This window comes from Pongo pygmaeus, chromosome 18 (genome assembly GCF_028885625.2).
Source record: "Pongo pygmaeus isolate AG05252 chromosome 18, NHGRI_mPonPyg2-v2.0_pri, whole genome shotgun sequence".
Lineage (NCBI taxonomy): Eukaryota > Metazoa > Chordata > Mammalia > Primates > Hominidae > Pongo > Pongo pygmaeus.
Window position 1 is genome coordinate 53,867,966 of NC_072391.2, and position 27,127 is coordinate 53,895,092.

At 42.1% G+C, this 27,127-nt stretch overlaps 1 protein-coding gene across 4 annotated transcripts in view; it reads left to right on the forward strand.

Annotated features, from left to right (window-relative positions):
- The first annotated feature begins 69 nt into the window (after positions 1–69).
- NUP93 (nucleoporin 93) overlaps positions 70–27,127 on the forward strand; it is a 118,855-nt gene continuing 91,797 nt past the window's right edge. For 3 of the 4 annotated variants that reach the window (XM_063655170.1, XM_063655171.1, XM_054453033.2), the window contains exons 1-2: positions 72–207; positions 16,957–17,149. In XM_063655170.1, coding sequence (XP_063511240.1) covers positions 16,971–17,149 — 179 coding nt within the window. In that variant the 5' untranslated portion in view covers positions 72–207; positions 16,957–16,970. Of the gene's footprint in view, positions 208–16,956; positions 17,150–27,127 lie in introns of all 4 variants that reach the window. The other variant, XM_054453032.2, reaches the window with a different exon arrangement.

Consider the following 27,127-nt stretch of genomic DNA (forward strand, 5'->3'; position numbering starts at 1 on the left):
CAGCCCCGCCCCAGCCCCGCCCCCAGCCCCGCCCCTGTTCTTGTCCTCCCCCACGGGTCTCCATAAAGTTCATTTGGCGGCGCACCGCGCGAGGGCTTCTGGGAGCGGCCAGCCTTGGCCAATCAGGAAGCGGGGGAGAGCGGCGCGAGAAGCGGCGGCCGCGTCCTCAAGCCGGCACCTGAGCGGCGGAGACGGCTGTAGTACAAGGTAAGGGTGTGTCTGGTCGCGTCCTTGCGACCGTGGGCTTGTCCTTGAACCCAGGACCCCGTGACTGGGTGGAGCGCCGTCCCCACGCTCGGAACCCCGCCGCTCACACTTCCCGTTCTCCTCATGGCAGCCGGGCACGCCTGACGCCGGCGACACAACGCCTTGTCGAGCCGCCCGCGAGGCTTAGAGTCGGGCTGCATCCCTGGGGGTGCCTATCATTGGACCACTTTCTGAATGCAGAACCTAGGCCTCCCGACTCCCCCTTCCCCACTGTGGTGCCCTCGCGCCACGCCCCTGCCCTCACCTCCACCTCGTGCCCCGCGAGCCCACTTTGCCTAAGCCTGCGCCACAACGCCCCGCGTGCTTACCTTCCTGACCGTGCCCTGCCTGCTTGCCTACCCCTCATGGACACATCCTGTAGGGAGGCGTTGCTCTGCGAGGGAAGGGGTCTTTGGGGCGAGGGGAGCTTCTCCCAACCCTTGGCTTACCTTTTGTACATCCAGGAGGATGCTGGTGATTGGAACCCAGGGGTGGCCCACCCTTCTCTGTGCTTACTCCATCCCGTTCTCTGCAGAGGCGATGCCCAAGTTCACTGGGTTTCTTTTGAAAAAATTACGGGGCCGGCCCTATGGGTCCTTGGTGAAAGTATTAAAGACCCGTTGACAGAGCCTCTGGTCTGGGTTTGCCCTTCTGCTAGACGTGGGAAGGAGGTTTTATTTATTTAATTTTTATTTTGACCGAGTTGTCTTTCAGCAAAAGCGAGGGTCACCTTTTTGTATTCTTTCCGGGGGATGTGGGAGGGTATCCTCGGTCATCCTAGCTTTTCTTCTTTATTTTTTTTCTTTAAATTCTCCTTTGTGCATTTGTGTTTGCAATATTTTTATTTTCATTGATGGTGATCTCATAGCATTAAATACCTACATATCAGAGGCTAACAGATTCGATATTTGTATCTCCATCGCAGGCCTCACCCCTGACCTTTATCCAGCCACCCACTTAATATCTCCACTGAGATGGGTTATAGGCAACTCAAATTAAACATGCCAAGAGAGGGCTAGCAAGCTCCCCTTCATTACTCTCCCCAAACTGCTTCTGTTGCCTTTTTTTTCTCATCTCAATCATAGGAAAGACCCTGGCTAATAACCTTTGAGCCATCGTTGACTGCTGTCTTTCTTTTTCTTTTCTTTCTTTTTTTTTTTTTTCTTTTGAGACAGTCTCCCTCGGTAGCTCAGGCTGGAGTGCAGTGGTGCGATCTCGTGTCATCGTGTGACTGCAACCTCTGCCTCCCAGGCTCAAGCGATTCTCCTACTTCGGCCTCCCAAGTAGCTGGGATTACAGGCGTGTGCCACCTCACCTGGCTAATTTTTGTATTTTTAGTAGAGACAGGATTTCACCATGTTGGCCAGGCTGGTCTTGAACTCCTGGCCTCAAGTGATCCGCCCATTTCGGCCTCCCACGAAAGTGTTGGAATTACAGGTGTGGGCCACCACACCCAGCCCTCTGTTTTTCACGCCACAAATAGTACTTGCCACCCTGGGCCAGGTCACCACCTCTGGTTTGGATTATTGAAATAGTTTCCCATTTGGTCTTCCTGCTTCTGTCCTGGCCCCTGTTTTTTGCACAGCAGCTAGGGGGATCTTTTTAAAACACAGGCTGTCAGATCGTATCATTCCTTTACTTAAAAAAAAAAAAAAAAAAAAATCCCTCCAATGGGTCCCCATCTCGTTAATAATGATAGACAAACCCCTTTACAGTGAGCTATAAGGCTTTACATAATCTGACCCAGTGTTACTTTCCCAGTCTCATTTTCTGCTCCCTCCCTTTCCAAATGTCAGACATGCTTTAGCCTCAGGGCCTTTGTGCTTGCAAGTTAATATCCATGTAGTTTGCACTCACTTCTTCCAGGTTTTCACTAGGGAGGCATCTAGTGAGGCTTTCCCCATTTCCCGCCTCCCTTCATTGCTTTAGTTGTTCTTAGCACTTATATTTCATGTATTTTTCTTGTGTATTGTTGTCTTCCCCCTGTAGAATGTGAGTGAGGGGATTTTTATCTGTTTTGTTCACTGATGTGTTCCTAGCACCTAGGTCTGGCACACAGTAGGTGCTCAAAAAATATGAACTAGATGGATGTTACTGGCACTCTTGCAGGCATGGGGATGCAGTGGTGAAGGAGACAGGCCTGCCTTCATTGAACTGATAAGCCTATGGAGGGTACCACTAGCAATAAAAGCACAGATAGGAAGTGTGATGTCAGGGCTGTTTCTTAAAGGAGGACAGGGATATTTGAATAGAGACCTGCTTGAAATGAATGAGCAGGTCATGGGACTATCTGAGAGCATTGCTGGTAGGGGGTAGAGCAGGTGCAAAGACCCTACAGTGTGAGCAGCTGGAGATGTGGTGAGCCTGAGGGTCTGAACCAGCTTTTTGATGGACTGATGTAGAAAATAAGGTTGATGGAAAGATGGATGTGCCAAGGAGGGGGACAGGTTGGAGCAAAGATCCGAAGGTGAGAGGGCCCACTCCTCACGAAAGAGTTTATTTAAAGAATATGGAGTTAGAGGGAAGATCTTTCACTGGTGTGTTCAGGGAACAGGTCACTTTAATTCAACAAATATGTATCTGATCCTATTATGTGCCAGACTTAATGCTGAGGACTCAGAGTTGAGCATCTGTGGACCTTACCCTATAGGAAATTTGCCACTAGAGAAGGAGACATATGTGTGATGAAATAATCACAACTGCTGCACTAGGGAAGAACAGTATAGAAGATTCAGAGTAGTGTGGGAGGGGTTGGCATAGGTGGGACTTTCCCAGCTGGCTGCAGCATACATAGGAGTTCCCCATGTGACAAGATAGGGGTGGGGATGTGTTATAGAGAGTGTGTACTTAGCATGTACAGGAGTATGAAGGGAGGAAACAGGCACCCCAAAGAATAGAGAATTGCTAGGGTATATAATTGGGGGAAGGCAGTGAGAGATGAGGATAGTAAGGGTGGCAGTGTCTGTTGTGTGGAGAGCACCCTTTATAGCTGTGTCAAAACATGAGCATCTTATTCTGTAGGGGATGGAAGGTGTCCCTGATGGACTTAAGACAGGAAAGCATTTCAGAAAGACCTCCCTGACCATGGGGAGGTTGATTGGAGGAACAAGAAGGCTTAGTCGGGGTGCAAGTCAGAGAAGGGGCGAGAGATGAGGGTATGACTTTGCAAAAGGTTTGAGAAGTAGATCTTGAGATTGGCTGAGTGTTGAGGAGGTGAAGGGGGACGCTGGGGTGACTCGAAGGTGGTTTCTGGCTTACTTGACTGTGTGCTAATTGTTTTACTGAAAGAGACTGGGAACCCACGAGAAGGAAGCATTGGTAGTGGCAGTGGCTAAGGAGAGAGAAGTGATGAGTCTGATTTGGGACATGTGTAGTTTGAGGCACCTGTGAGTCATCCAGGTATAGGTTTTAGGTGGACAGTTGGAAATACTGGCTTGGGAAAAGAGTTGGGCTGGACATAGAGATATGAGAATCCCCTTTGTTTTGATAGATTAGAGTCCTCCTAGCTCACTTACTTGCCTTATATTAATGTCTGTTATACCTACATCTCTTCTCCCCTAAATAACATAAAGTTTGAAATATTTTGTAGCTTTATACTTTTTTATAGCTTCAACAGTGTCCTCAAACAGCTAGATCTCCCATACACAGTTGCTAACAGCCAGAAGAAACTTCCTCAAACCTTACCAAAAATTCCTACATTGATCTGTTAGGTACACCAAAGTTATAGTCTTCTCTTCCTTCCTTCCTTCATTCATTTAACACATATTTATTGAGCATTAGGTGCTGTTGTTCAGTGCACTAGAAATGGGGCTGTGGACAGACCAGACAAGGTTCCCAGGCTCAAGGAGCCTGTTAGGAGACAGACAATAAATGAACAAACAGGTAGACATGTGATGCCAGAAATTGATAACATACTACCAACGAGGTAGAACAGAAACGTAGAGTGGACGATGGAGCTGCTTTAGCTGGGGTGTGCTGAGAAGCTTCTTTAAAAAGGAAACCTTTGAGCAGAGATTTGAAGGAATTAAGGGGGTTAGCCAGGTAGGTATTTTGGAGGAGAATATTCCTGCAGATGCAGAGGAAACAGTGACTGAAAGCCCAAGTCAGCAGTGTATTTAGCATATTTGAAGAAGAGCGGAAGGCCATAGGACCAAAGCGCATAATCCTGGGGAAGAGTGGTAACAGAAGGAGTTGGGTCGGGGATAGTCATGTAGGCCTCACAGCACAGGGTAAGGACTTTGGATCTCAGCCTGTGAGTGATGGGGGCTATTGAAGGTTTGAGCCCCTTCAGAGGATCCTTCCCAGTGTGGTGTGGAGAACAGACTGGGAAGTGGGAGGAGACAAAGTAAGAACAGGGAGACAGGAGGCTACTGTATCGCCCAGATGTGACACATGAGAGTGGCTTGCACCAGGATGATAGTGGTAGAAGAGACAAAAAGTGGGTCCGACTTATGTATATATGAATAAATGTAGTGTAGAAATGAATTGCTAATGTAGGGTATAAGAGGAGAAAAGAAGTCAAGGACAATGCCATGGTTTTAGACCTGAGCAACTTCTAGCATGAAGATACTATTTACTGAAATGAGGAAGATGGGGAAGGTCCAAGTCCTTGTTAGATGCTAGAATACGGCCTTCCTCCTCCTAACCCCTCCCACTCCATGCACCCTACTGTCTGTGCCCATCTCTATCTTTCTGACACGGCTGCTGCCCCTGCTGAAAAACCTGTGTACCAGTTGGTCCCTTTGGACACTAGAGGTCTGCTGTGAGGATGACATTAGATTATACAAATAAAGCCCATAGTGGGGACTCATACACAGACAGAGCTCAGGAGATGATGTCGAGCAAATAAATGAATGGAGTAAAAGGAATTTAGATGAGGGAAAATTTCTGTAGGTAATGTGTATTGAGGAAGACCATTTGGTAGGTAGGACTTGAATTGGTGGTAATAATGATAGCTAATGTTTATTGAGTGGTTACTTTGTGACAGGTGAGGGAGATACAGTTATTTTTCCATTTCACAGATGAGGCCCAGAGAGAGTAATTAATTTGCCCAAAGTCATCGAGCTAAAGAGTGAAGGAGCTGGTTGGAGCTCAGGGCTGCAGTGGAAGGTTGGGTAGGTGTTTCTTTTTGGGAAAAATGGCACAGAGCAGGACATGTGCAAGGATAGTCAGGGACCAAGTAAATCAGGTGACTGGTACACAAGGTTTATTCTGGGAGGTAGAAAGTTAAAAGCAGTGTCTCACCCGGATCCCTGTGAGTGGGAGCCAGTGAGGTTTTTTGAGCAGGGGCAACAGCCGTGTCAGAAAGAGAGGTGGGGTCGGGCGCAGTGGCCCTCGCCTGTATTCCTAGCACTTTGGGAGGCCAAGGCGAGCGGATCACTTGAGGTCAGGAGTTCGAGACCAGCCTGGCAAACATGGTGAAACCCCAAAAATTAGCTGGGCATGGTGGTGCGTGCCTGTTATCCCAGTTACTCGGGAGGCTGAGGCAGGAGAATCACTTGAACCTGGGAGGTGGAAGTTGCAGTGAGCTGAGATCTTACCATTGCACTCCGGCCTGGGGGACAAGAGTGAAACTCTGTCTCAAAAAAAAAAAAAGGAAGATAGAGGTGGCCACAGAGAGTAGGGTGCATAGAGTTGGGGGCAGGGCTAGAAGGAGGAAGGCCATGTTCTAGCATGTAAGAAGGACTTAGACTTAAAGGAATGAAGGTCTGGCCTTAGGTGATAGTGATGGGGATGAAAGCAATAGTTAGAGGATGTTGCAAAAATATAAATACCCCATGCTATTTAAATCTGTTTAGGAGCTGGGTGTGGTGGCTCATGCCTGTAATCCCAGCACTTTGGGAGGCTGAGGCAGCCAGATCACCTAAGGTCAGGAGTTCGAGACCAGCCTAGCCAACATGGTGAAACCCCATCTCTACTAAAAATAAAAAATTACCCTGGTGTGATGGCACGTGCCTGTAATCCCAACTACCCGGGAGACTGAGTCAGCAGGAGAATTGCTTGAAACCGGGAGGTGGAGGTTGCAGTGAGCTGAGATCATGCTGTTGCACTCCAGCCTGGGCAACAAAGTGAGATTCCATCTTAAAAGTAAATAAATAAATAAATAAATAAATAAATAATCTGTTTCGGTAATGAGAGTTTGGAGAGTGAGGAATATCATGTTATCTGAGTCTGTAGTATTTCGTTTCCTGAGTTTTAGTTAGAGAATAGCAATAGTTTGGATAATGAGGAATACCTGCCTGCTTGCTATGGAAAAATGTATCTACATGTGTTTGGTTTCTGAGTCTGAGAGTGGAGGGACACCTGTAAGTAAACAATCTGAGGGCACACAGAGATGCAAAGGAGCAGGGTGAATTAGAACCTGGGAGACAGAAGCCAGGGGCAGAGGCGGAGGAGGAGTTGGGGGTGGATAACTGCATTTGGAGACATGGTGGGTGTGACAGTTATGTGCTTGAGAGGAGATGCACCAGTGGTGCCTGGAAACTCATGGTTGGAGTTTGAGTACTCGGGGGCAGGTGTGGATTTGACAGTCATTGCCATTGAGGCTTCAAGGGCAGTGGTGAGACACACACTCTGAAGTAGAGAATTTAGAGCAATATTAAAATTAACAAGTTATTAAAAAATATGTAAGATCACATATACTCATGGAGAAGAATTCACCCTGACAAGGGAATCAAATGAAAAGTATGTTTATTGCCGCATTATTCACAATAGCAAAGACTTGGAACCAACCCAAATGTCCAACAATGATAGACTGGATTAAGAAAATGTGGCACATATACACCATGGAATACTATGCAGCCATAAAAAATGATGAGTTCATGTCCTTTGTAGGGACATGGATGAAATTGGAAATCATCATTCTCAGTAAACTATCGCAAGAACAAAAAACCCAACACCGCATGTTCTCACTCATAGGTGGGAATTGAACAATGAGAACACATGGACACAGGAAGGGGAACATCACACTTCGGGGACTGTTGTGGGGTCAGGGGAGGGGGGAGGGATAGCATTGGGAGATATACCTAATGCTAGATGACGAGTTAGTGGGTGCAGCGCACCAACATGGCACATGTATACATATGTAATTTACCTGCACATTGCGCACATGTACCATGAAACCTAAAGTATAATAATAATAATAATAATAATAATAATAATAATAATAAAAAGAAAAAAAAAAAAAAGAAGTCGAACCCAGAAAAAAAAAAAAAAGAAAAGTAGAAAAGTCTCCCAACTCTCACCTTGGTAATGCTAGATTGTTTCTTGCTAAGTTAGTGCTTTGTTTCTTGCTATTCCTTCTAAAAAACTGTGAGTCAACCTTAAGTATACAGCTTAGGGAATTTTTACACATTTATTCACTTATGTGACCACTGTCCGTATTGAAATATAAAGCATTTCTGGTACTTTGGTCAGCTCAGATCACCATAATAAAATACCAGAATATCTGTTGTTCTGGCTTAAACAGAAATTTATTTCCTCACAGTTTTGGAGGCTGGAAGTCCGAGATCAGGATGCCAGCCAGCATAGTTGGGTTCTGGTGAGGGCCCTCTTCCTAGCTGCTCAGTGTGTAGTCAAAGACCTTTCTTTGATGTGTATGTGTGGGGAGAGGTAGGTGGAGGAAAGCAAGTTTTCTGGCGTGTCTAAGGGCACTTATCCCATCCTGAAGACCCCACCCACGTCACCTCATCTGAGTCTAATTACTTCCCAAAGACCCCGTCTCCAAATAGCATCACATTGTGGGGTAGGGCTTCAACATAGGAATTCTGAGAGAACACAGTTCAGTCCTTAGTACCCGAAAAGCTCTGCTGTGCTTTCTCCCAATCAGCACTCCCCCTACACTCCCAAGGATAACCAGTATTCTGATCTCTAGTGCCATAGATTCGTTTTTCCTGTTTTTAAGATCCATATAAATAGAGTCATACAGTGCTTTTTTTTTTTTTTCTTTTTGTGTCTGGCTTCTTCAGCTCACTGTGATGTCTGCGAAATTCATCCATGTTCTGTGTAGTCTGTAGTTTCTTTTCCATTGCTGTGTGGTATACCAAGGTATGAATATACTGCCATAAAAAGCCCAAGTGGGATGATTCTCTACGTGCAATGGTTTTAAAATTATTATGGTAGGGACCCAGACTTTTGTTAGAATCTGCACACCTTCTGCCTCCCAAGTTGTGACAACCAAAAATGTCTCTAGCTGTTGCTGAATGTCCCCTGTGGGGCAAAGTTGAGTAGCATTGGTTTAGAGAGAAGAGCCAGAGCCAGAACCAAAGCCACAGGCCTTTTGGGGCCGACTTGGTGATCTGCCCCTGTTTATGCTAGTTGTAAGACAGAACTAGTATCATTCCTAAGGTTCTCTATAGAGATAATTTCCATCACCACTAAAATGGGGCTGTTTCCTAGGAAGCATCAAGTAAGTTTAAAGACCGAATTAAAACATCTCACATTTGTAAATTCTTTAAGGTGAGCAGGCCCTTAGAGATCACCTGAGCAACCCCCTCATCCAGAGAGGATCCAGCCCCAGGGTCAGAGGGCTGGCATGGGATGGAGCCAAGCTGTAGTCCACAGCACTTTCTTCCCAGCTGGGCCTTCTGCTGGACAGCCAAGAGTTTATCAGAAAGTTACTTATGTGGATAATTTATTTTTCTTTGCGATGCCAGGTTATTACTTCTCTTTGCTCATTGAAGAGGAAATAATACAAGTGATATTTTATGTATCAGGGAAGCTGATACTACGCATTCCTTATTGCAAACATGGAGTCATTGAGGGCAGTACTGCTACTGAATCACCCAGGTCTTTTTCTTCTGTCTAGGTTAATTTATTTTAGGTCTTTGTTTTCTCCAGAACTCTACCTTCTGAATAATGATAAGGTCTAACTCTTTTACTTAGTCTCACAGGGCTATAAAGAACTTTCCAACATTTTTTTTCCTCTCCTCTCTCTTCCAGAGGCATCTGAAACAATGATGTCTGTCAAGATTTAATTTTTTTTGGGTTGTTGTTGTAATTGACAGCTGACAGATAATAGTAAAAAGTGGAATGATATTGTCATCTAGCTAGTTTATGTATTCAAAAGAGAGGAGAACAGAATCAGTATTAAACTTTTGATACCTTGAGTGGAGGTTTTTCTCATCAATCTTGGATGAGAAAAGAAAGAATCATTCACAAGAATGTTGAACACCATTCTTGTGTTTTACTCCTGTCATAGTCTGATTAATAAGGTTTGAGGGCAGAGTTTCTGCTTAAAATTAAATGCTAAATTTCTTTCGAATCACACCTTCATTATGGAAATCTGGATTTATAATAAAAAGCATATTTGGTAGTGGGCAATACAACATAGATTTAAACATTTTAATTGTCTTCCAGAAGTTCTTACTTAATGATATAAAGTTGTGATTAAATAAGTTATAATTTGGGATTAAATATTTACTAAAAGATTTTTTGAAGCAGAGATGTTTATAATTAAGTGATAAAATGTTGCCAAATTGGCAACTTGGGAAAAAAAGCTAAAATAGCATTTTACAATTACATAAATCAGCAGAGTTTATAAGATACTTTTATGTATCAACAACTCCTTGAAGTAGGTAGGAATTACCATTTTTGATTGATGAGGAAATTGAGACAGAGAAATTGGGGTTTTATCTCAGAGGTAAATCAGTTTATCTGCTAATAAATGAACATTCTGTGTTGGAACCAGGTGTTTGGGTTCACGATGTAATCTTCTCACCCATTCTGTCTAAAATATGTTTTTATTTTCCATTTCTTTTACTGTTATTAAAAACAGTACTGTTTACTGTTATTTTACTGTTATTATTTAAAATATTTAAAATAATCAAAAATAATTATTTAAAATAATCAAAAAAGGAAGAACATTGTCAGTTGTACATTTGGAAGAAAGGATATAAATAGCAACATCTGTTACTTTCTCTGATGTATATAAAATCTCACCCTTTGACAACATCAAAAAAAAATAGCAGTGCTAACAACTGTCTTTTTTAGGTTGCATGATCTTTGAAGTTGAAAGAGACAATATTTGGGTATGTTACTACATACATTTTACTAAATTAGAATTCCTCAGTCAGTATTGTTTGATTATATTGAAATTCTGCAGGAAAATAGCTGGTGTCATCTCCCATGCAAGTCAGTGAATGGAGAGAGATTTCTTTAACATGGAAGAAAAGACAGATGTTTTTGTCTTTATTCTTTCATCTTTTTCTCAGCCCTTTGTATTTCTTGCGTAACTGGGCTGTTTGGATTGTGGGTGATAAGGAAAAGGGAAAATTCACATGGGTTTGATATGTTGCATTATACTTACAAAGAGCAGTGGATTCCCTTTAGCATCCTGTGCATTAGGTCAATGGGACAGGCATCATCATTTACAAAACAGATTTCTTCCCCAAGTATGCTCTCCAAATGAACAGTTTAAAGAGGAAACGAGAGGGCAACACACCTATTGTGTCACTCATTTTATCTTTTTAACAATGTTTTCACACTGGGGCCTAGTTAGGGTAGCTGGCTTATCAAGTCTAGCTTAAATACCTTAGGCCCAAGGGTTGGCAAACTATGGCCTATGTGCCAAATAAACTAAGAAGGGTTTTTACATCTTTGGATCCTCGGGGGAAAAAAAATCCAGAGAAAAATATTTTATAATCATGTGAAAATTATATGAAACTCAAATTTTAGTGTTCATGATTAATGTTTTATTAAAGTACAGCCACGCCTATTGGTTTGCATATTACCTATGCCTGCTTTCAAGCTACAATAGCACAGTTGAGTAGTTGCTACAGAGCCTGGCCCACAAAGCCCAAACTATTTACTACCTGTCCTTTTACAGAAGAAGTTTGCTCACTCTTGCCCTAGGAGACTAGAAACTGGGCAAGCGGTTGGCAGATATGTCTAGGATGGATGGCTCTGAGGCTCTTTTATAGCTTCCTTTGCTTCATTTTCCTTTTCCCTTTGTAGCTTTGGTGCTTTAATTTTCTGGAGTATATCCTGGGAGTAACATAGGCTTAAGTCTAGAGAACTAGTGAGTAACAGCTATTTGTGGGATGACTCAGTGATTCCCCAGCTTGAGAGTCCATAAGCCCTGAGTAAAGGAAGAGAGGTATTCTACTCATGGCTGATGCTTTAAAAATAAACGAAACCCTGCGGACTGTTGTGGGGTGGGGGGAGCTTTAGGAGATATACCTAATGCTAAATGATGAGTTAATGGGTGCAGCACACCAGCATGGCACATGTATACATATGTAACTAACCTGCACATTGTGCACATGTACCCTAAAACTTAAAGTATAATAATAATAAAATAAAAAAATAAAAATTGGGCATGATTCCATCAATGAAAAAAAAAATAAACGAAACCAATGAACCAATAATATCAGAAAACAGATATGTGGGATTTTAATATAATAAGCATGAATACTGTAACAGATTAAGATTCAGACCATCTATAAAATCCTGAAGGGGCCAGTCTTTGAGAAATACTGATTTACAATGGTTTAGAAGTGCTTAGCTGTTTGAATATTTAAGTATCTACTCTTTCTGGCTCGATTAAATATTTAACATAGTTATTATATTCGGAATGTGGAAATGATTTTATTTTTCATAAGACTCACATGTTAATAGTAAATGAACTGAAATTATTTTGTGCATTTTTGCTCTGCCTTTATGTTTAGTTCATTTCACCTTATATGCAGTTTGGGAATTTTTTTCCACCTCATTTATGAATGTTGATATGCCCTAAAGGGACGTGTGTTTTAGACACTAAATAACAGGTGAACACAGACCAGCATGAGGAAGTAGAAGTTTGGCCAGCCCTTGGTTTAGCTCTAGGTAGGAGCTGTCTCTTTCAAACTGTGGGTTTTACTTTTTACATTTAGTTAATTTGCTGAGCATCCTCTAGGTGTGGTGAAGAGATCTACATTATGGGAGCTTCCCACTGAGAACATTCCTTATTTTTAGCTTAGTGGGGTATCCTACTGCAGCTTCTGACAAAAGGTGGGTCATTGTCCTTTGCTTGGCAGCAGTGGGGCGGGGAGCTTTTTATTGAAGTATGATGCACAAATCATGAGTCTAGATTGACTAATTTTCTGAAAAGTGAGCATACTGTCAACCAACGGTTAGATCAAAAAACTGAAAATTGCCAGCCCCCTTGAAGCCTTCCTCATCCTTCCCTTTCTGTCCTTACTCCCACAAGTGTAACCAATCCTACCTTCTAACAGCAGTGATAAGTTTGCCATTCATTTTAAGGTTCTCAGTTGCCCAGGTTGTTGAGGAGTTTGTGTGGAGGCTCAGTAGCACTTCTGCCAAGTCCTACTTATAGGGAGAGTAATTTGTTGCCCAAGGCCCTGATACTTTGCGATGCTCTCTGAAGTGCCTGCCAGTGTTGCCTTGCCAAAAGATTCCCAATCACGCTCAAGGGCTTAGTCACTGCTGTCATAGAGGAGCCCTAGTGCTGTTCCGCTGTCCCTGCTGGCCTTTTCCTGTCCAGCCCCAATTGTGCTGCATTGACTGCTCCGGGTCCTGCTTCCGTGGTTTCTTACTGTTGCTTCTTCCTGTGCCTCTCCTCCATAGTTCCTCAAGGATGCAGCTGGTGTCCAGGCTACATGGCCAGATTTTCCCAACACAAGGCTTGGACTTCAGTTTTTTTCCCCCATAGATCATTTTAATTGTTTCTACTGGACAAAGCTTACTGAGGTTATTTTCATGATTAGTTTTTAGTCTCTTGGGTCAAAGTTGATTTTGTGGTTTAATCTCTATATTTTGTGGCTAAATTGATATTTTGTGGTGGGGACAAAAATTGTCCTAAATTTATGAAATTAGCCATAAATTGAAGCATTTTAGTGCAGTGGGATGATTAATACATCAAAGTATAGATTTAGTTGCACAATGATTGTAACAAAAAATGTATAAATTTGGAAACTTTAATAAAACTTTTTTGTATAATTAATTTCTACTGGTTGAATAATAATGCAGGACAGATCCAGTTTTTCCCAAATATAGTATTTCATACATATCTCTCTTCTTCTGTGCAGACGTGGAACAAGCTTATTTTCTTTTTACTCCTACCCTGAAGTTATGTAGCAAAATTCTTTCTATATATATCTGTTTCTTTTGGTTTGTAATTCTGTTCACCTGGTTTTTGGTCTTGGTATTTAGAGGGAAAGCACTAGTCTGGACCAAGTGTGATATGAATTCATGCCATTTAGACTGTCACTGCCTTATGCTGTGCTGCCTCAGAAATTTTAAGTATCAGTTGGTAGTCTGATACCAACTGGAAGGGAATGTTTTTGTTCAGATCTCTGCTTGCTAGTGGGTGCCCATTTGGCAAGGGAGTGCAGGAAGCCTTTGAGAAGGACAGACTCTCACCAACGGAAGAAAAAACCCTTCCTATTCATTCAAAAAATGAGTACCTGCTATGTGCCAGGCACTGTTGTGGAAGCTTGGGGTACGTCAGTGAACAAAACACTGTGCTCGTGCAGCTTATATTCTCGCAGAGGTGACAGACAGTAAAGGAGATGGGGGATTGCTGGGGGTGGCTTGTATTTTTAAATAGCTCTCTAGGTTGGCCTCAAAGGCAGGGTGACAGGTGAGCCGAAACAATAGGGAGTCAGCCTTGAGTGTTTCTGGGGGAGGAGCATTCCAGTAGAGGAAACACGGAGTGCAAAGGCTGTAAGGCAGGAATGTGCCTGATCCGTTGGGGACCAGCAAAGAGGCCCCAGAGTGGCTGGCACCCATGAAAGGAGTGGAGATAGGGCTGGAGATGAGTCTGAGTGATGAGGGGAGGTGGGGCCCCTTTTGTAGGGTTTCATTCTGTACAAGAGATTTAAGCAGGAGGGATGTGATCTGACTGACTGTAAAAGGATCACTGGTTGCTGGGTTGCTATAGACTGAATAGATTGTGGGAGGCAAGGGCTGAAGCTGGGAGGTTAGGGAGGGAGACTGCTGAGAGAGTCTAGGGAGGCAGCTTGGATGTGGGGAGGTGTCTAGGTAGAGATGGCGAGGACAGGCAGATTCTGTTCACCTGGTTTTTGGTCTTGGTATTTAGAGGGAATATATTCTGGATATATTTTGAAGGTAGATTTGAAAGGCTTTGTTGGTTGATTGGATGTAGGATGTGAGTTATGGGGCCATCATGGGTTTTGGTCCAAGCAACTGAATAATGAAGTCTTCACACACTGAGAAGGCCAAGGGGCAGGTTTTGTGGATGAAAAGTTAGAGCCCAGTTTTGGGATATTACGTTTAGGATGTTGTTCATAGATTCAACCTTTGTTTTACCATTGTCAAAAACAATTCTATATAATTAACTTAAAAAAACTTTATTAGACCATGTTAAAGTAAATGACTGATTCTGTATTAATTACTTATACTCAAATTCATTGCTCAAAATCTTTGGGGTGGGCTGGTCATTTGAGAAGCTGAGCATTTCCTTTGTCTGATATGAATATGAAATGAAATATTAGTTATATTTCTTTCTTCCTTTATCTTTCTTTTTCTTTTTTAATCATAGAAAAGTTTTATTTCATTCAGTTCTTTAGTTAGGGATTTCCAAAGTTTTCCTCATGAAAGAAAAGAGTATTTTCTTTTCCTTGACTCTGTTAGAAAAATTATTTTTATCTTAGAGTAAAAATAATGAGCGGAGGGGAGGGGTGGGGTTCTGGAGAAGGGAATGCTTTTCTTTTCTTTTCCCTTTCTGGTGAATGACCATGGTTTCGTGTAATTAGTAGAATGTCATTGGCCTTGAACATTCCTGAGAAAACACGTTTCTCTATCAGGCCGGAGTAGTTGTTTAAAAATGCCCCTCTCCTCAAAATTCTTGTGTTTCCTCCTCTCTCCCTGAGGATACCTTCCTAATTCTCCTATCTCCATTTTCTCACAATAAAGATTGCGAATTACAGCCTGATTATATGGGTCAAAAAAATTACAATATTTGTTTAGAAACTTGAGGCTAAGAGTTATTGTGTACGTGAATTTTTGTTGAAGATTAAAGTCAGCTTGGAACTTCATAAAGAATACCAAAGTGTCTTTATGTTTAATCCAGCTGAGCTATTTTTGTTTTAACCTTGTGCCTTTGCCTTTAAAGTTAATGTCCTTTAATGCTCATTTTTAAAAGTTCTTAATGGATTTATGGCAGTAACAGTGTCCTTTTGACAATTAACCTGTGCTTCATAGCTGACATATAATTATTCGCCAACATGGCAAAACCCATCTCTACTAAAAATACAAAAAAGCCGGTAGTGTCACCCCGGCTGGGTGTGGTGGTGCACGCCTGTAATCCCAGCTACTTGGGAGGCTGAGGCATGAGAATTGCTTGAATCTGGGAGGTGGAAGTTGCCGTGAGTCAAGATTGCACCACTGCACTACAGCCTGGCTGACAGAGCGAGACTCTGTCTCCCAAAAAAAGGAAAAAAAGTATAACAAGAGCTATTGTACAAGTAATTTTTTTAATGAAAGATTTTCTTCTGAACCTTTTAGCAATGTAAATTTTTTTTTTTCCCAAGACAGAGTCTCACTCTATTGCCCAGGCTGGAATGCAGTGGTGTGATCTTGGCTCACTGCAGTCTTCTGCCCCCCGGGTTCAAGTGATTCTCCTGCCTCAGCTTCCCGAGTAGCTCGGATTATAGGTGTGTGCCACCACGCCCAGCTAATTTTTGTATTTGTAGTAGAGATGGAGGTTTCACCACGTTGGCCAGGCTGGTCTCGAACTCCTGACCTCAGGCAACCTGCCTGCCTCGGCCTCCCAGAGTGCTGGGATTACAGGCGTGAGCCACTGTGCCCAATTTTCTTACCATGGTGCTACTTTTTATCTTCTGTTGATTTAATTAGTGGTAGGAGTTAAAAACATTCTCTTGGTCAAGAACCTTATATAAGAATAGTGCAGTATATATTCTGTACTATTGGCATTTCTAAAAGTAGCAGGTACAGTAACAAATCTAATGTCCTGGATGCCATATATAACGAGCAGGCACAGATCTGTGCTCTCAGTAACCTTGTAAGATAAAGAATGTGTGAATGGAGACCTGGACGTGAGTATTAAAAAAAAAAAGAAGAAGAATTTCTTCTATGTTAGTGAAGGGGCAGGTGTGTTAGAATAACAGTAGGGGAGAGAGGGAGAGTTAGTGGTGGTTAATCCGAAGAATGCCTATGTTTCCTGGTCTTGGTTCAGCCAAATCACAGTAGAGAGTATTCTCGGCATGTAACTCAGCCTCTGTGGATTGGAATTTGTTCTTCTTTCTTTGTTCCTCACAGAGTGGTTGTGAGGATCATTTGAGATAAGGTCTTATAAATTGCCTGGTGCTTTTTGGGGTGGTAGTGTTTTTCTAAGATGGATGGAGAATAAGAGGTGCAGGTTGACTGTTCTTTAAGCCTCCTAGAGGTTGCCACAATGATTTCCATTTCCTTATCTGCTTTGAGTCTGTGGAAGGAGGCAGGAATTCTGGTCTGTGACTTGATATCTGTGCATTTGTTCTGATGGCAGAAATCAATCTTGGGGCTGTCAATCTGCACAGAAATGATCTGTTTTTTCATAGCCTGACTCATTTTCTCTGTCAGGCCTGTTCTTGGGCTATGTTCAGGAACAAATCCTGCTTGTTGATGAGCTGTGTCCTCGTCTGTTTACAAAAAGTTCTGCTGTTTTGTTAAGCTTGTAACAGATTCAGGCAGTGTTTGAAACCTGTCTTTCCCTTGATTTAGATCTTTTCATTTTTTTCTCCCATCTAGGATCTGCATCTCCAATGGATACTGAGGGGTTTGGTGAGCTCCTTCAGCAAGCTGAACAGCTTGCTGCTGAGACTGAGGGCATCTCAGAGCTTCCCCACGTGGAACGGAACTTACAGGAGATCCAGCAGGCGGGCGAGCGCCTGTGTTCCCGTACCCTCACACGCACGTCCCAGGAGACGGCAGATGTCAAGGCGTGAGTACTGGTAGGGAGGCAGCATTAGTACTGGGTGGCTTGGGGGTAGGATCTGTTTCTTCTTTCCTCCTTGAATTCAGATCCAATCTGTGAATGACAGCCACTAGCCAGATTCTTGGGAACTCAGAAAGGTGTAAACAGGACAGCAGCCTTGGTTTGTTTCCCTGCCTCTCAGGTTTTCTAGCCTGTCTGCCTCACCAAGTCATGAGCCGATATCACAGGGAGAGATGATCACAAGGTGCGAGGGGGTGAAAGAGCTCTGTCATGCTGAATCTGGTCACAGTAGTTCTGCTTGGGTTCAGTGATCATTGGGTCATAAATGGCTCCTGTTATGTTAATACATATGGGCCCCACAGATGAGTTTTACCTTCAAAGCCAGAGAGCACTCAGTGATGAGGACAGTTTTTAAGAGCATTTGGAAGAAATTGATGAGCAGTTAGTGACGAGAAACCATCCAAGTGAGGAGTGATTCTGTCTGCTTGTTGTCAGTGACCCAGGAAGCTGCTTCTGAAAGGCCTTGGAGATACAGTGCCCCCAGCTGATTGTAGAACAGGAGAGTGGGTGAGCCCCAAGAGAGTGCAGCTGGGGAAAAGTGCTGACTGACTGGGCTGGCAGCCACTGCTGCCACACAGTATCAGCTGGGCTGTTGATTCCACAAACATGTTTAAGGTCCACGCTGTGCCAGGTCTGGACCATCTCTGGGGCGACAACCATGAATTAGACATGGTTCTTGCCCTCAAGGAGCTTATAATGTGGGGAGTGGGGCAGAAAAAAACTATGCTGCTTTCCTTAAGAAATGTGATTTACTGATTATTTACTGTGTGTTACAAGCTTGGCTAGATGTGAGATTTTGCTTAATTTTCGCAACCATCATTAGGCTACAATCTCCACATTACAGTTGAGCAACAAAGGCTCAGAGAAGGCAAGTAACTCTTCCAGATCACACAGCTGGCGAGTGGTAAAGTCAGGATTCAAACCTAGTGAGGTTGACTCCAGAGTGCATACTCCTCTGATTGTGATGGAAGGGCATGGGAGGATGGAGAGGGTGCTGCTACTTGTGCCTTTGGTGGGTCTGGAAAGACACTGAGATTCTGTGCAGGAAATACGGAAAATTGGCAGTCATCTCCTCAGTCTTCATTCCTTGAACTTGAGAAAGAACTGAGTGCTGGTGTTAATGTGGGACATTGTCTGCTCTAAGCATTTAACAGATGTCACAGGAGTATTATGTAGGAGTGGGCTACATTCTTGTTCTTGAGAGCTGAATGTTTTGGCTGCTCTGTCGAGTCAGTAAGGATGTAGTGGAAATATTCTGTAGGCCTCCCCAAAATGTTATTTTCTAAAATAACTAGTTGGTTTTGGTTCTGTTGGCATTGGTAAAGGCAAATCAGAGGAACCCTGGCAGAGATTTTTTACCCTGCAGCCTTGCAGCTAAATGCAGCCAACTGCTTCCCTACACTGCTTTCTCACAGCCCAACCAGGCTTTAGACACTTCTGCTAACTTGCCTTCCCTGCAGGCTCCTTACCTGCTACTCCTGGCTGCCTGCAGTTACCCCCAGTCTTGAGCATGCAGGCTCTGTGCTGTATGCAGAGATACTGCTGGAGCGAAAGGCCCATGATGCCAGCTTAGTTGCTATAGTTATAATTTAATTGCATCAGCTTTACAGCCTATTAAGAGCAAAAAGGGAAAATGTTTTCTTGGTAACAATTATGGGTCATGCTCTCTTGTAAATTTCCATTCTTTTTCATTTCTTTCTACCTTAAATTCATTATTTTAGGGAGGAGGAAGTTGGAATGTTGAAAGAATGGGTATAGGGTGGGGCAGGTGCTTAAAAAGAAACCAAAGGGCTGATGACTGTATTTTTCCATCTTCTTGATAGGCAGAGACATAAAGTGTGGTGTGAATATTTTAGTACATACAAGATGAGGGCAGAAGAGAGAACTGAGTAGGAAAAATTTTCTTACATGAAATAAGTTTTGAAAGAAAATTCTGTCTTTAAGATTTTAGGTTGTAGATTTAAGATTGAAATGTTATGTGCCAAATTTATGTATTTGTCCAAATACACTGTGTTGAATATTTTGTTTTAGAGAATAGCTTTGATAGCTTTTTTTAATATGTGTGTTTGATCTTTTACAATTGTTAAATTTTTTCACACATAAAGAAGAGTATGCTTAACATATATAAAAATGTAAATCGGGGTTTACAGCCCATGAGCCACATGCAGCCTTAAAATTTTATTGGAACTTTATTGTCTGTGCTGCTTTTGTGCTACTGTATGAGAGTTGAGTAGTTTTGACAGAGATCATGTGCTCTGCAAAGCCTGAAATGTTTACTATCTGCTGTTTACAGAAAAAGTTTGCTGACTCCTGGTATAAATAATAAAATGAATGAATACCCATGTGCACATTGATCAACTGAAACGGAATATTGAGCTGGGTGCCGTGGCTCATGCCTGTGACCCCAGCACTTTGGGAGGCTGAGGCAGGTGAATCGCTTGAACTCAGGAGTTCAAGACCAGCCTGGACAACATGGCAAAACCCATTTACAAAAAATTAGCTAGGCATGGTGACACGCACCTGTAGTCCCAGCTACTCGGGAGGCTGAGGTAGGAGGATTGCTTGAGCCCAGGAGGTTGGAAGGTGCCCATCATCAATTGCATATCCCTCTTTTCTCATCAAAGACACCGCGCTAGATTTTTCCATTCAAATTCTGAAATCAGGCAAGCTAGAGGTGTATAAAGAAAAAGCCAATAGTCACTCTTTCTCCCTAACTTTGTCATCCAACATAACCAATGTTATTAATTTGCTTATTTTTTCACATACTTCTCCAAGATCACGCAAAGCATATATAAACATTTATTGCCCTAAAGTTTAACAGCAAATTATAACTCTCCTTGTGATAATACTATAAGCTGTTGTTTAAGCTCTTACTGTTTGTCAGGCGCTGTGCCACACACTTTACACGCATTATATAATTTCTTTTTAAAATAACCCTGTGAAAGTGTTATCTGTGTTTTAAACTTGAGGAAAGTCAAATAATGAGTGGCCAAGCCAGAATTTCAAATCCAACTTAGTAAGAATTCCTCATATTTGTATGGTACTTTTCAGTTTCTGAAGGATTGTCACAGGCACTCTCCTGACTGGTCTGCAGTGCCTGAGAGGTAGGGAAGGCATTTTCCCCCACATTCAACAGAGGAAGAAACTGAGGCTTAGAAAGGTGATGTATCCAATATTTTCAGTAAGTGACAGATGAGACCTGAACCCAGGCCTCCTGACATTTTATATGCTTCCCATGTATGCTGGGAACAGTCTTTGTCCTTCTACTCACCTGGAACTGGAAGGAGACTCCAGCTTCCATGACTGCTCATGCGGGACTGCCTGGCTTTTGGGAATTGAAGCAGGTAGAAGGCAGGGAACCTTCTAAGGATTTTTCCGCCCTTACAGACTGAAAGTTTCTAGTACAGGCTTTATTTATAAAGCCGTCCCTACCCTAGATTCCCTGTCTCCTTCATCAGTCCTTTCTCTCCCTGCATATGCATCGTATAAGCCATACACTGCATAAGCCACACTCTGAACAGTTTCTACAGGTGTCAACCACTTAAATGACCTTTCTTTTCTAACAATTCTAGTAGCTAATTCTTTTTTATTTATTATACTTTAAGTTTTAGGGTACATGTGCACAATGTGCAGGTTTGTTACATATGTATACATGTGCCATGTTGGTGTGCTGCACCCATTAACTCGTCATTTAGCATTAGGTATATCTCCTAATGCTATCCCTCCCCCCTCCCCCCACCCCACAACAGTCCCCGGAGTGTGATGTTCCCCTTCCTGTGTCCATGTGTTCTCATTGTTCAGTTCCCACCTATGAGTGAGAACATGCGGTATTTGGTTTTTTGTCCTTGCGATAGTTTGCTGAGAATGATGGTTTCCAGTTTCATCCATGTCCCTACAAAGGACATGAACTCATCATTTTTTATGGCTGCATAGTATTCCATGGTGTATACGTGCCACATTTTCTTAATCCAGTCTGTCGTTGTTGGACATTTGGGTTGGTTCCAAGTCTTTGCTATTGTGAATAGTGCTGCAATAAACATACGTGTGCGTGTGTCTTTATAGCAGCATGATTTATAATCCTTTGGGTATATACCCAGTAATGGGATGGCTGGGTCAAATGGTATTTCTGGTTCTAGATCCCTGAGGAATCGCTACACTGACTTCCACAATGGTTGAACTAGTTTACAGTCCCACCAACAGTGTAAAAGTGTTCCTATTTCTCCACATCCTTTCCAGCACCTGTTGTTTCCTGACTTTTCAATGATGGTGATTCTAACTGGTGTGAGATGGTATCTCATTGTGGTTTTTGTTTGCATTTCTCTGATGGCCAGTGATGATGAGCATTTTTTCATGTGTTTTTTGGCTGCATAAATGTCTTCTTTTGTGAAGTGTCTGTTCATATCCTTTGCCCACTTTTTGATGGGGTTGTTTGTTTTTTTCTTGTAAATTTGTTTGAGTTCATTGTAGATTCTGGATATTAGCCCTTTGTCAGATGAGTAGGTTGTAAAAATTTTCTCCCATTTTGTAGGTTGCCTGTTCATTCTGATGGTAGTTTCTTTTGCTGTGCAGAAGCTCTTTAGTTTAATTAGATCCCATTTGTCAATTTTGGCTTTTGTTGCCATTGCTTTTTGTCCCTGTTTGCAGATGACATGATTGTATATCTAGAAAACCCCATTGTCTCAGCCCAAAATCTCCTTAAGCTGATAAGCAACTTCAGCAAAGTCTCAGGATACAAAATCAATGTACAAAAATCACAAGCATTCTTATACACCAATAACAGACAAACAGAGAGCCAAATCATGAGTGAACTCCCATACACAATTGCTTCAAAGAGAATAAAATACCTAGGAATCCAACTTACAAGGGATGTGAAGGACCTCTTCAAGGAGAACTACAAACCACTGCTCAATGAAATAAAAGAGGATACAAACAAATGGAAGAACATTCCATGCTCATGGGTAGGAGGAATCAATATTGTGAAAATGGCCATACTGCCAAAGGTAATTTATAGATTCAATGCCATCCCCATCAAGCTACCAATGACTTTCTTCACAGAATTGGAAAAAACTACTTTAAAGTTCATATGGAACCAAAAAAGAGCCCGCATCGCCAAGTCAATCCTAAGCCAAAAGAACAAAGCCGGAGGCATCATGCTACCTGACTTCAAACTATACTACAAGGCTACAGTAACCAAAATAGCATGGTACTGGTACCAAAACAGAGATATAGATCAATGGAACAGAACAGAGCCCTCAGAAATAATGCCGCATATCTGCAACCATCTGATCTTTGACAAACCTGAGAAAAACAAGCAATGGGGAAAGGATTCCCTATTTAATAAATGGCGCTGGGAAAACTGGCTAGCCATATGTAGAAAGCTGAAACTGGATCCCTTCCTTACACCTTATACAAAAATTAATTCAAGATGGATTAAAGACTTACATGTTAGACCTAAAACCATGAAAACCCTAGAAGAAAACCTAGGCAGTACCATTCAGGACATAGGCATGGGCAAGGACTTCATGTCTAGTAGCTAATTTTTAAATTCTGAAGTTCTCAAAATCCTGGTATACATTAAAATTATTTTGGCACTGGATACATTCTTATTTGTCTCTGATAGAGTACAGCACCATGGGACAAAATTTAGACATAGCTAGCAAAATTGACCCAGCAATTCCACTTCTAGGGTTTTGTCCCAAAGATATACTGGTAAAAAACACACACAAGAAGACCCTGTGCACAGGGATATTCATTACAGCATTATGTGTAATAGCAAAAATTGAAAACAAACAAATGTCCATCAGTAGGTGACTAGTGGAATAATGTTGTATGTCTATGTAGTAGAGTACTCTTCAGTAGTACAAAGGAATGAGAATATACAGTAACATGGAGTGATTCCAGGGCATATTATTAAGTAAAAAATGCAGGGTAGAGAAAAGTGTTTAGTACTCTATCATTTGTATAAGAAAGCAGGTGAAAGACATCCCATGTTCATGGATCAGAAGACTTAATAGTAAGATATTAATACTCCCTAAATTGGTCTGCAGATTCAACACAGTCTCTATCAAAATCCCAGCTGGGATTTTTTGCAGAAAGTGACAAGTTGATTCTAAAATCCATATAGAGATACAAGAGACGTAGAATAGCCAAAACAGTCTTTAAAAAGCAGAAGAAAGTTGGAAGAATCACACTTGCAACTTCAGAAATTACTACAGAGTCACAGTAATTAAGACTATGGTACTGGCATAAGGATAGACATGTAGATTGATGGAATGGAATTATTAATCCAGATAAATAAACCCATGTGTCTGTGATCAGCTGATTTTCAACAAGGGTACCTAGACCGTTCATTGTGAAAAGAACAGTCTTTTCAACAAATGATGCTAGGACAGTCTTGGCAGAAGGACCCAGAAACCAAGTTGAAGAGGCTTCTACTGGCCAAAGATGAGATTATTTGATCATCAATTAGGATAATAACTGCATTGGATTGAAACATATCAAATATGTTTAAAATTTATGAGTTTATATACTAAAACAAAACTCATTGATCGCCTTTGGAGAATACTAGAGAACCAACTCATTATTCAGGGTAATTACATAGTTGATTTTAGAGTTTCTTGGAATGGAAGTATTCCAGCTAATAAAGATGGAATTAGGATACCACCATTTTGCAACTACTGAGGAGTAAATGGATCTAAGCAATCATCATCAAGACTGCAAATATTTCAGATAGAGATAACCAGATATTAAATACCTCTTGATGAAAAGTACATAGTAATCTAGCCATAAAAATAGTGGCACCTCAATCTAATCAAACCCTTGGAACTTTGAATTTGCAGGAAATACAGAGGACAAAGGAGCATGTTAAATGATATCATGGGGATTCCGTCAGTAAAACATTTTCTGTGGGAAACTGTAGCCTTGCTACTTTGAGTGTAGTCAATGGATCAACAGCATCAGCATCAACCATGAGCTTTTTAGTAATGGAAATTCTCAGGCTCCATCCCAGACCTATTAAATCAGAATCTACATTTTTAACAAGCTTTCCAGGTGATTCATATGCACTTTTTTTTTCTGGTCTGTACCTTTCTCATCACATGTACATTTAAGGCTTGAGTAACACTGCTTTGCAAGATAAATAATCCGGAATCTTCAACAAAGATTATGAGAAAAAAATGAGATGGAGGGGCAACCTGTTGATGAAAAGAGATTTAGGAGGCATATTAATCATCCACAAGTAGAGACTTTATTTGGATTTCATTTAAACAAACACAACTTTAAAAGTTGTGAAAAAATTAGGCAATATCTTGGATATAACAAATAAGCATATTTGTTGATAGAGAAAGATAGGTAGGGATGTAGATGAAACAGGGTTGGCTACGACATGCAAATTGTTGGGGCTGGGTGATGGGTATAAGGAGGTTTACTATTTTAATTTTTTTAATGAAGAAAAGAGGTTTAATTGATTCACATTTTCACAGAGTGTACAGGAAGCCTGGCTGGGGAGGTCTTAGGAAACTTACAATCATGGCAGAAGGTGAAGGGGAAACTGGCACATCTTCACATGGTGGAGCAGGATAGAGGGTGAAGGGGAAAGTGCTACATACTCTTAAACAACCAAATCTTATCGGAACTCACTGTCATGAAAACAGCAAAGGGGAAGTCTGCCCCTATGGTGCAGTCATCTCCCACTGGGTACCCCCTCCAATGTTGAGGATTACAGTTCGACATGAGATTTGGGTGGGGACACAGAGCCAAACCATATCATTCCACACCTAGCCCCTCCCAAATGTCATGTCCTTGTCACATTTCAAAGCACAGTCATGGCTTCCAAACAGACCCCCGATGTCTTAACTCATTCTAGCATTAACTCAAAAGTCCAAGTCCAAAGTCTCATCTGGGACAAGGCACGTCTCTTTGCCTATGAGCCTGTAAGACCAAAAACAAGTTAGTTACCTCCAAGATACAATGGGGGTACAGGCATTGGGCAAATGTTCCCATTCCAAAAGGGAGAAATTGGCCAAAACAAAGGGGCTACAGACCCCATGCAAGTCCAAAACCCAGAAAGGCTGTCATTAAATTTTAAAGCTCCAAAATAATTTTCTTTGACTCCATGTCTCACATTCAAGCACATTGATGCAACGGGTAGGCTCCCAAGACCTTGGGCGTCTATGCTTCTTTGGCTCTGCAGGGTACAGCCCCCTTGGCTGCTTTCATGGGCTAGTGTTGAGTGCCTGTGGCTTTTCTAGGCACATGGTGCAAGCCGTCAGTGGGTCTACCATTCTGAGTTCTGGAGGATGGTGGCTTTTTTCTCACAACTCCACTAGGCAGTGCCCCAGTGTGGACTCTTTGTGGGGGCTGCAACCCCACATTTCCCCTCCACACTGCTTAGTAGATTCTCCATGAGGGCTCTGCCCCTGTAGCCGACTTCTGCCTGGATATCCAGACATTTCTCTACATTCTCTGGTAGCTATTCAGAGGCTCCCAAAATTTTGTGTTTTTAATTTTTTTCTATAATAGCTTTAAACAAGTGGGCCACTACAATGGCTGTAATCAAAAAGATAGTAACAAGTGTTGACGAGGATGTGGGAAAAATTGGAATCTTTATACCTTGCTGGTGGGAATGTAAAATGGTATAGTTGCTTTGGAAAACAGTCTGGCATTTCCTAAAAGATTAAGCATAGGGTTTATATGACCCAGCAATTCCACTCATAGGTATATACCTAAGAGAAATGGAAATGTATACTCACACAAAAACTTGTGAAGGAATGTTCATGGCAACTTTTAAAAATAATAGCCAAAAGTGGAAATAATCCAAATGCCCATCCACTGATGAATGGATACATAAAATGTGGTATGTCCATGTAGTAGAATACTATTTGGCAATAAAAAGGAGTGAAGTACTAATACATGTTTCAACACGAATGAACCTTGAAAGCATTATGTTAAATGAAAGAAGCCAGTTAAAAGACTGTATATTGTGTGACTGCATTTATGAGCAATGTCCAGAATAGGCAAATTTATAGAGACAGAAAGTAGATTAGTAGTTGCCAGGGGATGGGGGAGGTTTGGGGGGAAATGGGGAATCACCACCTATTGGTCAGGGGTTGCTTTTTGGGGTGATGAAAATATTCTAAAATTGATTGTAGTGATGGTTGTACAATTTTATGAATACATAAAAATCACTGAATTGTAGGCCAGGTATGGTTGCTCATGCCTGTAATCCCAGCACTTTGGGAGGCTAAGGTGGGTGGATCACTTGAGCCTCAAGTTCAAGCCCAGCTTGGCCAACATGGAGAAACCCTGTCTCTAGTAAAAATACAAAAATTAGCTGAGTGTGGTGGTGTGCACCTGTAGTCCCAGCTACTTGAGAGGCCGAGGCACAAGAATTGCTTGAACCTGGGAGCTGGAGGTTGCAGAGAGCTGAGATTGCACCACTGCACTCCATCCTGGGCAACAGAGCGAGACTCTGTCTCAAAATAAATAAGTAAATAAATAACCAAATTGTATACTTTAAATGATAAATTGTAAAGCTGGGTGCAGCGGCAAGCATCTTTAGTTCCTGCTACTTGGGAGGTGGAGACAGGAGGATCTCTTGAGCCCAGGAGTTTGAGTCCAATATTAATCACAACTAATCACAGTTGTTGAGAGGAAAGTTTAGACTAGGTTACTCCTGAAGCTAGGTGATTCTAATGTGCAGCCAGGGTTGAGACCCACTCTTTTTTTTTTTTGAGTTTTAAAAAATTTTGCTTTAAGTTCTGGGATACATAAGCAGAATGTCCAGGTTTGTTATATAGATGTACATGTGCCGTGGTGGTTTGCCACACTTACAACCTGTCATCTAGGTTTTAAGGCCTGCATGCATTAGGTATTTGTCCTAATGCTCTCTCTCTCTCCTTGCCCCCCACCCCCGACAGGCTCCGA